This window comes from Amblyomma mixtum, chromosome 2, assembly GCF_055824585.1.
Source record: "Amblyomma mixtum isolate Tamu chromosome 2, ASM5582458v1, whole genome shotgun sequence".
NCBI classification, from domain to species: Eukaryota; Metazoa; Arthropoda; class Arachnida; order Ixodida; family Ixodidae; genus Amblyomma; species Amblyomma mixtum.
Genome location: NC_143013.1, coordinates 83,024,544 through 83,037,393, shown reverse-complemented (window position 1 = coordinate 83,037,393; position 12,850 = coordinate 83,024,544). Strand labels below are relative to the sequence as shown.

Here is a 12,850-nt window from a genome sequence, read left to right as displayed (position 1 = left end):
AATCATCTAGCCCGACAATCACTCTTGCTAAGGAGAAATCCGTGTTAGTGGCATAGTATCCAATCTTTTTCAGAAGGCAGAAGGGACTTTAACAGCTGCACGGACGCTTTTTACTACGTACCGAATGTTGTAAATGGAGCTTCGGGCACAAATTTTTGTCAATAAATTATTAGCCTCAGTTATTCCCAGCAGGGGGTGTGCACCTCAGATGGGGTGGGTACACCGAGGAAGTGCACATATCACTTCTTCAAAGTGTTATGACTATATAGTGGCGTAGTATGTACTGGCCTCGTATGTCGTGAAGTATAACCTAGATAGAGAATGGTAATGGTAATTATCGTCCTATTTCAGTCTTGCCCTGTTTGACTCAAATATTAGAAAAACATCTGCTGTTTACAATGACAAGTTTTTTAGATAAGCACAAAATCCTGTCACCGTGTCAATATGGTTTTGTACAAGGTAAAGGGACGGAAATGCTTTTGGAGGATTTTTCTGACATGTTAAATCGATCTTTTGAACGTAACCAAGTGGTGTGTGCACTGTTTCTGGATGTCAGCAAGGCTTTTGACAGCGTGTGTCACACTGTGTTATTGTGTAAACTGTCCAAGTTAGGCTTCCGTGGAGCGTTTCTTTCGCTTTTGGAAAATTTTTTACTGCAGAGAACGCAATATATCTCCATTGGCCAGGCAAAGAGCGCTTCTTTGTTAATTAAAGCTGGCGTCCCGCAAGGTTCTATAATTAGTCCCCTGTTATTTAACGTCTACGTGAATGACCTTTCAAACTTTGTTCCTGTAGGCCTGTACCAGTACGCTGACGATACTGTACTTGTAACCCAGTCACCGAACTACTCTGACTCAATTTCTTCTCTTCAAGCTGCAGCAATAATTTCTATGGACTGGTTCTCAAACAACCTAATTAAAGTTAACAGCTCTAAGACTCAGCTTATATGCTTTCACAGCCCGATGAAGAAGGTAGATTTAAACCATCACCTTTTCTTGCACGGATCTGATTGTTCCCAATGTCAATGTATACCCTTGAGCTATACAAATACAGTGAAATACCTAGGATTATACTTTGACAGTGCTCTTTCATGGAATGATCACTTGTCCCACGTTTGTAAAAAGCTCCGAACCGTCTCCTGTGTGCTTTACAACATCAGGTACTACATGCCGCTTTCAATACGCAAAGTTATCGTAAACGCCCTTGGTTATAGCATACTGCGCTATGGCATAACGATTTATGGTCACTGTGCAGTTCGCTGGAAGTGCAGGATTAATTCTCTCCTACGATCTTTATTAAAAAATATCGGCTATGATTTAGGCCTTCCCTCCAATTCTGATCTCTTTAAGGTATTTTCTCTACCTGATTTTGATCGCCTTTTGATGGAAACGATCGTCCTGAAACATTTTTGACTTAGTGACTATAAGATTCCGTATGTTCCCACACGGTCTCTTCGACCGAAGGAACCTTTTTGTATTCCCCGACGGTCTACAAGATATGGAAGGCGTTTAAGAGATCATTACGTTCCCTTTCACTTTAACAGGTTACCTCCAAGTGTTCGCCGGGCAAAAACTAAATACAAAATAAAAAAGATGCTGCGATACATTAATTAGAGGGTTTACGACATCATGCATGTGCTTTACCACCTGTCAAGTAAATATTGTGATGTCATTGGTTACTGCTGTATTTATTGCACTGATCTGAGGTATTGTTATGCCACTTTGGTTTTTCTTCCTTGCGATTTAATCTGATGAGGATTTTTTTTTCCTTCATGTAACATGAGTCTTGTGTCTATTTTGTTCTCACCGTCATACTAATTTGATGTCCGTTATTTTGAATGTGTTTTTTTTTGCCTGTGTGTATGTCTGCGCGGTTCCGCTGCCTGTCGGGCTCTGCCGCTCAAGCCCTATGAGGCTTTGGCAGGCCGGATTTCTGTACATTTTTTTTAAATATTTGGCGCAATAAAGAATGGTAATTCGCAATCGGTAATTGTGAGTGGTGACTGGTAATCGGTAATGTGATTCTAATCAATAACCTTGGTAGAAAACGTGATTGTAGATTGGTAATCGGTAATGGGGATGGGTAATCGGTGGATAGGGATTGCTGATTGGTGATCGATGATTGTAATCGATGTATGAGATCGTTACTCCGTAATTAAATGCTCTTTATGATTGGAAATCGATACATGAGATTTCGGAAAGTCTGTAATAGGTCATTTGTGATTGGTCATCATCGAAAGCGTCGGCTTGTCGCGCCGGTCTCCAGGCGAAGCAGTCCGTGGCGACATGTGTGGAAAGTTTCCATCGCGCGCCAGTTCCACCGGGGGGGGGGGGGGGGGGGGGGGGGCATTAAAGGAGGTGAAGGCGCTGTCGTGTCTACTGTTAAAGCGAATCTTAATCGTCCTCCTAATTTTTCTTTCTATACGTCACTGCTTATCTATTTCAGCAAGTTCTGCAAGGCATCAGCGCCGAAGAGGAAGTGGAAAAATCGGGCTCGGTTCTAGACCTGATCACTAAAACCAAGATGCGCAAGTATCTGCTGATTTTTACGCTAGTGCGGTGAGTCAATATGCCATTTCCTTCGTCTCGCTACCTACGTAGACATAGGAGGTAAACAAAAAATTCATTTACAGGGGGTGTCACAAACATGATGATAAACCGCAAGAAAAGTTGTTTTTCCATAGAAAAAAAAAATACTTATTGCTCCTCCTGCTGCAAAAATTAATGCGTATACAGTGTCACCAAAGACTACAGAATTTTTTAAAAATGGGCTTTTTTATCCATAACAGCGCTTTTTTCAGCATAACATTGCCAGCGGTGTAGTACATCAGAATACAGCTGAGACGTGCTAATTGTTAGCTAATGTTAAATAGTTAGATTTTTAACTATTACTGTTAGGCACTTCAGTTTTTGAGATGCATGTAGCGCACCGTAAGTAATATCCATAACTGTTCTTAGAATTTCGATTAAAGTCTGTACCCGATAGCAAGCACAGCCTCTTGATGCTTGTATTTATTGAGCAATACATGCGGCATTGGGGAAATTGCTGATACAGACGTTCACGCCTGCATGCCTCACAGCGATGAACACTACTGATGGAGAGCGCACTCACTGTGCTGTATGTCTCGTACTTAAAGGGAACGCGGGAACGCGTGGCCCCGCTTTCCCGGGAGCGCTAGTGTAGCGAAACCGCTGAAGCGGGCGCAGGCGTAGGTAACTCAAGAGGCGGAGCCTCAAGCACGTCTACGGTGGCGACGACACGCTCTTTCTTCAAGGGGAAACGTAGCATTACGAGCCTGTTAAAGTATTTCTATTCGAATTCTATTCATTGATATGGTGTGTCTAACTTGCCTAAGTGGTATCTGGACTATGGGAGAAGAAGCACTGGATGACTGCGGATTAATTGAACCTTCCTGTGCTGTTACGCTTTATCTGTTCGAATGAGATTGATATTCGAGACATGAAAAAATTTACCGCAGCTGTATCTTATCTGATGGCCTTCTTTAGCGCTTTCGGGTTGCTGTAAAAATGTTAGCAGAGGTTTCCACAAGAAAAGCTGCATCCTTGAATTGAGCGGTAATATATTTTCGTTAAAACGAGGTAGCTATCGGTTGCGGTATGGCGAGCTTCGTAGCATTTACAAAAGTGATTTCTGCAAATGCCCTTCATGGATTGCTCACTCATGCGCATGCGGTCGATCACCGTAAAATGCCAATTTCATTTTGTGCCCACTTATTTCATGCATCGATAAATACGCCTCAGACTAAGCCTCTCAAGCTCTCAGTGCCCGCGCCACCTTCCATGGCTGCGCGGCACTGACACTCGGCAGAATTGATTCTTGTGCAAATAATAATTAAACCCCGAATGTAAGCACCAACCTTACATTTTGTTTCTTCTACTTCTATGGATGCTTGGTCTCTTAACGCATCGTTAAGTTATTCACCGTATAAAAAAAAATCTTTGCTTTCTGAAAGTTTCCTTTATTATTACTCACATCGGTATCCAAGGGTGAGCAAACATTCTCGTACTTCCGCACTCGCCAATACACCGACACCAGCGATAACCACGGGACAGGTGATGAGCAAAATGGATACCGATCATTGTACCTCACTCCTATACTTCCAGCTATGGTATCGGCTTCATCTTTGACCTGTATCGCATCCAGGTCTGCCAACAGCAGCGTCTACGGCGGCCTCCACATCAACGTGACGCACCTGAGTGGCAACGAGTTCCTCAACTTCCTGTACCTGGCTATGGTCGAGTTTCCGGCCAACGCGGTCGGCTGGTGGAGCATGGACCGCTTCGGCCGCCGCTGGCCCAACGTCTTCTTCATGCTGCTCTCGGCTTCCGCTTGCTGGGCAGCCGTGGTCTCGCCTTCGTGTGAGTCCACTGCTGCCAATATTTTAGTTGTGAGCGCCGGCGTGAGGGCTTACGAGCTATGGGCACCAAGAAGCATGAGACACAGTGCGACACGCTTTTTTAGCTGCGTGACGGCGCCCTGCGTCAGTTGAGCATGATCCCGAGGGAAAGATTCCAATCCGCGGTAGCCGCATTTAGATGGAGGCGAGAAGCAAATGACACTCGTCCTCTCTGCGGTGTCAATGCGTCTGAAGAGCCTGAGATAGTCTAAGTGAATCCGGAGCACTCCTCCAATCACACCGGCCTCCTCATCCTAGCTCTTCTCCATGAGTCAGAAGCTGATAAACCGCTTCTGCGGTTCCACGAAATCTTAATTCATTACTGCGACAGCCACCGCCTCTATCCGGCACCTGCCAAGGGGCTGAGTAAGGCGGAAGAGCCAACTCTGCGGCGCCTGCAGACAGGAACTCTTCTCTGTCCTGCGATCGCCAAACACTTTGATCCGAACATAGATGGGCGCTGCTCGCACTGTGGAGAGATCTGCCATATCTTTCGCATGGTGTGGGCATGTACTCAGAATCCTAACCTTCCCCCTTCCCCCACAGGAGAGGCATAGGAGACTGCCCCCCTCAACTGCTCCACACCGGAGTTCCAAACGGCTCTAGTAAAGCGGGCGCGCGACGGGGCCTTGTCATGCGGTGTCCCGGACTAAAGATACCGACCATGTAGCGGGGTCTTCTGACCCCCAAACTCTCTTTGAGTATTAAAAAAGTTTGTCGCCACCACCACCATCGATACGGCGATACTTTATCTCCTCTTCCTCCTTTCGGTCTTTCCTACATACTTTTTTGCACGTCATGGTTGAGGTGTCCACTGCGATGGAGTGTTCTGCGGTTTTCCTTTACTCGTAAAATATTCACGTTCATACATTTCCACATTGCCATTGACCAGAGCGTCCCGTATCCCAAGTCCACCAGCACACTCAAGCAACGCGGAAATCCACGATGACGCTGCAATATCTCCCACCGAGCTTGTACAGACTGTTTACCCAAGATGTTCGGCAGTTATAAAAAATAAGCTTTTTGAGCTAGAAGAGCACTTTTTTCGGCACAGCGTTGCCAGCGCTGCAGCATATCAGAATGCATCTGACTTGCTGACTAGTAGGTCGGCTAACTATAATTTTAATAGTTACCTTTTTACCTATTGCTGTTCTTCTTGCTTAGTGAAGCGCATAGCCCACCATAAGTAATATCTATATCATTTATTTTAATTTCGAAAACGTAGTTACCCCAGTGCTATGGCACAAGAAATTTTGCCTACATCACTCCAAAATACTGGCACTTTCAAAAAGCTTCAGGCAGAGCAAGCCATCCAGTGCACGTAACTCGTTTAAATTGCCAAAATTTGTGTTTTTATCTTTTTTTACTGGCAAAGAAAACCAAACTATACACAATAGGTAGCCCATCAGCTACTTGTCGTTATGCATGCTGCAGCACCGTATGTCGCCAGCAATTTCGGCAGAACATTTAATTGCAAAAGCCCGTCAATTATCATTGTTGTTTACAGCATCATTACTGCTTTCTACACGTGAAGAGCTACCTGTGCACTTAAATCCAGACAGCCACCATAGCGGCTCAGTGGTTACGGTGCTCGGATTCTGACTCGAAAGACGCGGGTTCGGTCCCGGCTGCGGCGGTCGCATTTCTATGGAGGCGAAATGCTATAGGCTCATACAGAGTCCGATGTCAGTGTACGTTAAAGATACTCAGGTGGTCGAAATTATCCGGAGCCCTCCACTACGGCGTCCCTCATAGCCTGAGTCTCATTCGTACGTTAAGCCTCATAAACCAAACCAAACTTAAATCATGACGTGGACGTGAACTCAAGAGCCTAAACGTTGCATGCAGACTGTGCAGTCATTCTCTCCTATTGCAGGAGCAGGGCTACGGCTAATAAATTTCAATGCCAATGAGCCCCAACCTACCACTGGTTTGAAATGTTGAAATGTTCCTGCAGGCCCTTCATGGCCATCCCTGTTGATCGAGAATGTTGCCACTGCACTCGAAGCACTCCCGTAACGGTCGCTGCCCACAGGAAAAATTTATACAAGTTCGTACACGTTCACACTAGATATTTCGTACCTAGATCTAATTTGAGTTCTAATCGTGCATTTTTTCATTGTGCGCAGATCTTGACAAATGTAGAAACTCGCTGCTCTCCACTCTCTGACGCAGCCGGCGTGGTGCACCTCATCGCATCGGTCGTGGCCAAGTTCTCCACAACGGCGGCGTACATGATGATGTACCAGCAGTCGGACGAGCTTTTCCCCACACCGCTGCGCTCTTTCTCCGTAGGCGTTATCGGCGCCCTGGCCTCCATCTTCACCTTATCCGTGCCTCACATCATTTACTTGGTATGTCTGCTGTTTCTCCATCAAGAACCCTGAGAGAGAACGACGCATACATTGCATTCTTATTTGATAGGAGTAGAAAACTTGGCGAGTTGGATAATATACGTGGTAGAAAACCATTCAGAGTTATTTTTTTGCATGAACATATTAAACGGCCGCCGCGGTGGCTTAGTGGCTATGGTGCTCGGCTGCTGACCCAAAAGGCGAGGGTTCGATCCCGGCCGCGGCGGCTGAATTTCTTTGGAGGAGAAATTCTAGAGGCCCGTGTACTGTGCGATGTCAGTGCACGTTAAAGAACCCCAGGTGGTCGAAATTTCTGGAGCCCTCCACTACGGCGTCTCTCATAGCCTTAGTCGCTTCGGGACGTTAAACCCCATAAACCAAACCACACCAAACATATTAAACGGCGCACAGAGGAACCAGTTGTCATGACAAAGTCTTGCGGTCGTACATTGTAAATTATTAATCTCAAGATTAATTTATTTCCGCTTTAGTACTGCCAGCTGCCGCATTTAAGGATAGGGCGCAGCAGCAAGCAAAGTCCTTCTCCGGCTTTGGTTTCGAGGACAAGGACAACTTAAGGTAAAGAGTCGTAAGAACGGCACGCGTAAAGGGCACTCATGATGCATGGCCCTTCCGATGATGTAACGTAACAAAATGTAACAATGTTTATCAACTGATTCTATTCCTCTCATAACATCTGCTACGCCGACGAGCTGGTCCTTGCGACATTAAAGGGACAGTGAGGAGAGCTCTATTATTTTTTTATAGCAAAATTTGATAGTTCGGCATTTCATGGCTTTGTTGCCACTTAGCCGGCAGCTAAAGATGCATTTATTTCTAAGAAATTTGGATTCGAAGTTGAAAAAGTTTTTCCCGCTGCTCTGATTTAAACTTGGGACTCTCTTATGACGACACAGGACTAAGTGACGTGAAACATGCCGTGCACATGACGTAACGCGGACTCCGTGATTTGTGGCAGCCAGCAGTGCGGCCTAGTAGCAGCCGAAAAGAAAGCTACCGCCGGCCGCACGTCCAAGGCGTCTATCGGCTATTGCGGCCGTCGCTACCGTCGCTTCGTTTACGTTTGCACCGGCGTTCTGCCAGTGTTACGATGGATCTCGTTCTCGAAGTCGTCAACGAAGTTCTCGCAAATGGACCCTTTAGCATACCGTATACCTTGTTACCGTTAGCGGAATACCGGGAGCCCGCCTACAGCCGGTGAGCAGGCGCTGATTGGTCCAGATGCTGCAGGGGCGCGCGTAGCTGCCGGGTACGTGGCGCCATCTGGCGAAGTCAACGAGATTTGCGCATGCATTGGCTGCGCCCCAGTGATTCATGGCTTCTCGTGCCCCAGTGTTGCTAGGACCATTGGTTCTAGCAACACTTTCTTGTTCTATGACGTCATCACGCTTTTACTTTCGAGTTCGGCCTGTGGCGGCGATACCTGTATTTCGGTTCTTGTGTTGTGTTGTGTTGTGTTGTGTTGTGTTGTGTTGTGTTGTGTTGTGTTGGGTTTAATGGCACATAGGCATCTAAGGCCATCATGCGCCAAACACAAGGTAATAGAGAATGTTTTCTGTGTGATTTAATAAAAATGTAGTGTAAAGGGCCTAAAAAGTTTAACTACCTAGTAATAACAGACAAAACGAGATTTGAGAATGGCTAAAGGTAAAAGCTTAAAAAAAAGGTCAGGCAGCCTCAGCGGCCATCCTTGGCTGGCCAAGGATGTCGAGGATCCCAACCAATCAAATAAAAGCCTCAGCCTTCTTCTCAGGAATGAGAAAGCGGCTGAGGTGTATCATGCAATAAGCGAGCCAGAGGTTCAATGTTTACAGTTTTTCGAGTAAGCCTGCTTCTTTTAAAAAGTTAAAAATAGAAGGTATGTTAACAATGGCATTGTCATGTAAGAGCAGTGTTGGATGGAAAGGAATGCATTCCTTATAAAATTGACTGAAGTACTTTTTTCTTAGTTTTTTTAAGTTTAACACAAGAGATTAAAATATGGTTAACCGTAAGTTCGTCTCCGCATTCTTCGCATTTTGGTTCTTGCTCTTTACTAGCCTACAAGAGCTTTGTTTTCAGTATGAGTGGAGTTTTCGTAATCAGGAGCTGGTATTTTGTCGATACAAGCCAACTTCAATTTCTCCTCAGTGTCTTTTTAAGGGCGTGGAAGTGCCTCAGCCAGTGCCAACTGATGAAAAGGGACAGAAACTGAACAGAAACGTCACATTTGGGTGGCTCCGTTTAGATATAGCGCATGCGTAACCTGCGCATTCATTCGTTGCACTGGTCGTATCATTGTAGTACTGAAATTTCTGGAACAAAGGTTCAACCTAAAAATGGAACAAAGATGCAACCTAAAGATGATGGAATTTCGGGTTTTCAGGCTGTGCATTACAGGTATCGTGATTGACACAGGTTCTAGTCACGCACCGAATCTACAAGCGGGAATTGAAAACTCAGAAGGCCGGAATAGCACATTGCAGGGATTACCTGGGTACACACACTTTGAAGTGCTGACCCCAACATTTAATCGTCGGCGTCGTCCTTAATTTTAGCCCGATCTTTCTGCAGCGTCGCACATCACTTGATTGCAGTTGGCACCAGCTGCAGGCTTAGCCAGTGTTAATATCGAAAACAGAGAAAAAAAATTTAATGAGAGGAAAGGTCATAATAACACACTGCTAGGCGAGCTGCTGCATCATGCACCAACTCACAACAACAATCTGTTATTCTGAGTGAGCATGTGTCGTTCGCATTCTTATGCTGTCGCAGTTGCGCCGATGCTGCCGATGCTAGTTTCCAGCAATGACAAAAATGGAAGGTCATATGAATTACAATGAGAACCGAAACACTGAACAGAGGGAGGAAATGCTGGGCAGGTAAGGAAGTAGATGCAGTAAGAAGTTAATCGAATTCAGGACTAACTCAGTTATCAGGATTCGGTGCGAGGAAAGCAGTTGGGTAGAGCCACACTATGGCTTCTTCGTAAGCAGTGCACATTATACGGCTGTCTATATTTTGATGGGGTGCTCAGAAGGGGAGGATGTGGAAGGCTTATGTTGGCGACGAGTGTCAAAACTTTGGCGGAACGGATGATAATCACATCCACCTTTGCCTTCTTCTTTTAGTCATTCTTTTTTTCCATTTCAGAGCGCATACTAATAAAAAGTGCAGTCACTGACTAAGTCGAACTGTATTGACGATTCGCGGAATCTGCAGCGTCTCCGAAGCATCAATAACAACCTGAGTTTGTCAGTGACTGCGTTTTTCATTACAATAGTACAATGTCTCACCAGGCGAATTCTCGTACAACCATTGACTTCCTAAGAGTATATTTTTCCATTGCAGCATTTTCTACTTCGGTATTTATTCCTTACGTGGTTTAATTGCTGTCCTTCAAATAAAGCTCTCTACCGTTTATGGAGTTGATCTTTCAACAAATCTTTCAACAGATCATTTTTTTACACCTCCTCTCACAATCTGTAAATTTAATTATGCTTTCCTGCGAATGGGCAAAGCAGTAGGCTTTCAGCATGTGTGATTTCCTTAATGAAAATCAATCAGCACGAAGGAACGCACATTCCTGGGTACGCCCATTCTAGTTCTTTATACATAAAGACTGTCCATTAGAATGTTTTGCATTGCGCAACTGGGATTCAAACCATTAGTGGCTGAAATCTGCCACAACTTTTCAAGTGCACTCTTGTCGAGTCACATTTGTGCTTCTTATCCGCACATTCATAACTGTAGTCCCCAAAGAATGGGCAAATTTTCTTAATCACACCAGCAGAGAACTTGCCCGTCTCTGCTGTACGCAGTATGAACGACAGAACAATCACACACGCACACAATTGCACACATAAGCATAGCACAGTAGACTAACTTGTTAGAACAACTTTGCAAAGTAGCTCAGAATGTGAGCAGAAATCGAACTTTCTTATGTGACCTGCGCAATAGGTGCACATTAGCACGCGATGAGAATAACCGTTCACGTCATGATACAGGGTAGGTACGGTGCCTGGATTCCGTTCCTCTTTTTGGCGGTACTGACTACGGCTGCCGGGATCGCGGCATCCTGGCTACCCGAGACCCAGGGCTACCCGCTTTGCCAGACAGTTGAGGAAGCCCAGAGGTTCGGCGCCAATCAGAATTTCTTCTCGTTCAACAGGTGAGGGACGATCTCCGTTTAGAGTGAGCTACAGATTGAAGTTAATATAACAATTTTTCCATCGCCGCTTTCTTCTGCTTTAGTATCTTTCTATAAGCATACTTCTTCCTTCGCTCTGTTTTCTCCATCCTTAGCTTTATAGTTTACTCCTTTTTCTCGCGTCATTTCTCTTGACAGCAGATCCTGTGATTATTTCCAATGTGTATGACTCCTGGCTAGATTATTCTTGAAACTTAGCAGTTCGAAAGCTCAGAACTCTGTTGAAAGAGACTTAGCACCTTTACGGCAATCACAGCTATTTATCTGACGCATGAGTCATTTCTATCAGTCATCAGACCATTCACTTGTGCACAGAAGTCAACGGCAACGGCTTCTAAAAGGGTGCAAGTGTTTAGAGCTCCCGCAGTACACAAACTAGGTACGTACAGTTTGGAAAGAACGTCGAACAAAATTACGTTAAGCGTTGAGCTGCAGAAACGTTGCCCAAAAGGTTTAAATTATTGTCGTGGTGATATTTTCATTCCTAGCTGTGTAGTTTTGTGTGGTAAAGTCCGCTAGAATGGTCTCATTTTAGAAAACAATTTCTGATAACTGCTTGGACGATGCCAGCAGCTTCGGCCGGACACTGCAGCGAGAAAACGCTTGATGTGGCGCGTTATGTCCTTCTAAGCTGTTTTGTTTCTTGAAATTCTTCCTCCCAAACTTCTTTCAAGGCTCAAGCCCTTGTAAAACAGGGCGCATGTACTGGTCTGCGGTGCATGGTGCTGCCCGAAACTGCCAGTGTTGCTTCGAAAGGTGGTACGTTTAACACTTCATGAAGGGAACTCTACACAAACACGCGCAGTCTTCGTCAAAATTATACAGCCCATCGGGTTTGAGTCTGGGCCTTGCAGTTGGGCTCGTTTCGCATCTTCATTGTTCTACGCCTCTCAAAGCTGCGGGGTACTATTTCCCTCACTTGTCCACAGGTTGGGACTTCCAGGGGTTCTAAATGGCCGCTCTACGCAGCATGGAAGCAAACCCTTTGGGCTGGACACCATTGACAAAGGCGGCACATTTAAAAAGAGCAATCAGCGGAAACCACCATTCTGAACGATATTGACTTCCAGCACATAGATATTATTACAATGACGCATAGGAACATAGCGAACCTGTTTGTGTAACGGTTATACTGCCTTCTGTTTTGTTGTTGTTGTTGTTTTTTTTGCAATGCAGTGTTTCTTGCTCGCCTTATGTTGATAAATTCCTTTTTGCAAGTTCAGATTGGGCTTGTTGAAAATGTCTTCTAACGCATGTATTTGCTTTCGCCATGTCACTGCTGCTGATGTAAAGGTGGCTGAGGCTTTGTCAAGCTGCGGAGACAGTAGCTTTTACTTCAGCCACCTCTTTTTCGCTCACTTGTATCGAGTGGTGAAATAAACATGATAATTTTAAAAATTATACCATAATATGAGCCGTGTACAGTGAAGCGAGAGCGTGGCCAATACGATTAAGAGAAAGACAGAGAGAGAACTTTATTACTATGGAGGATTAAGCTTCGAGGATATCCTGCGCCATGGTTGCCAATGCCAACTAGTCCGTCAGCCGTTTCGACGCTAGCCACGCCCTCTGCGTTCGCGAAGAGGAGTATGACAATGGGGATACTGAATAGGAACAGGGCAGGAGAAAAGGGATAGTTTCAGAGAAACATGGTGGTGGGGGAAATTAGGGCATACAGAGAGAGGTGAGGACGGTAGAGGAAATACAGGGATTGGTCAGGAGTGTACTGATGCGTTGGTGTCGAAGAATGCATATATTGAGGATTGTGCAATATTTTCCCCGAACAGGAAGGGTAGCAAGAGATTCTCTAATGTTACCTGGCACTGATGGGAGGATTAAAGCGTAACCAGACGTCTGCTTATCTCTTCT

The 12,850-nt window shown here is 45.2% G+C and overlaps 1 protein-coding gene across 2 annotated transcripts in view; it reads left to right on the top strand.

The window, feature by feature from the left end:
- The window catches only part of LOC149359957 (carcinine transporter-like), a 28,559-nt gene that overhangs the window by 13,124 nt on the left and 2,585 nt on the right, over window positions 1–12,850 (top strand). For both annotated transcript variants that reach the window (XM_089572060.1, XM_089572059.1), the window contains exons 6-9: window positions 2,446–2,558; window positions 4,165–4,379; window positions 6,593–6,771; window positions 10,779–10,942. In XM_089572060.1, coding sequence (XP_089428186.1) covers window positions 2,446–2,558; window positions 4,165–4,379; window positions 6,593–6,771; window positions 10,779–10,942 — 671 coding nt within the window. The remainder of the gene's footprint in view (window positions 1–2,445; window positions 2,559–4,164; window positions 4,380–6,592; window positions 6,772–10,778; window positions 10,943–12,850) is intronic.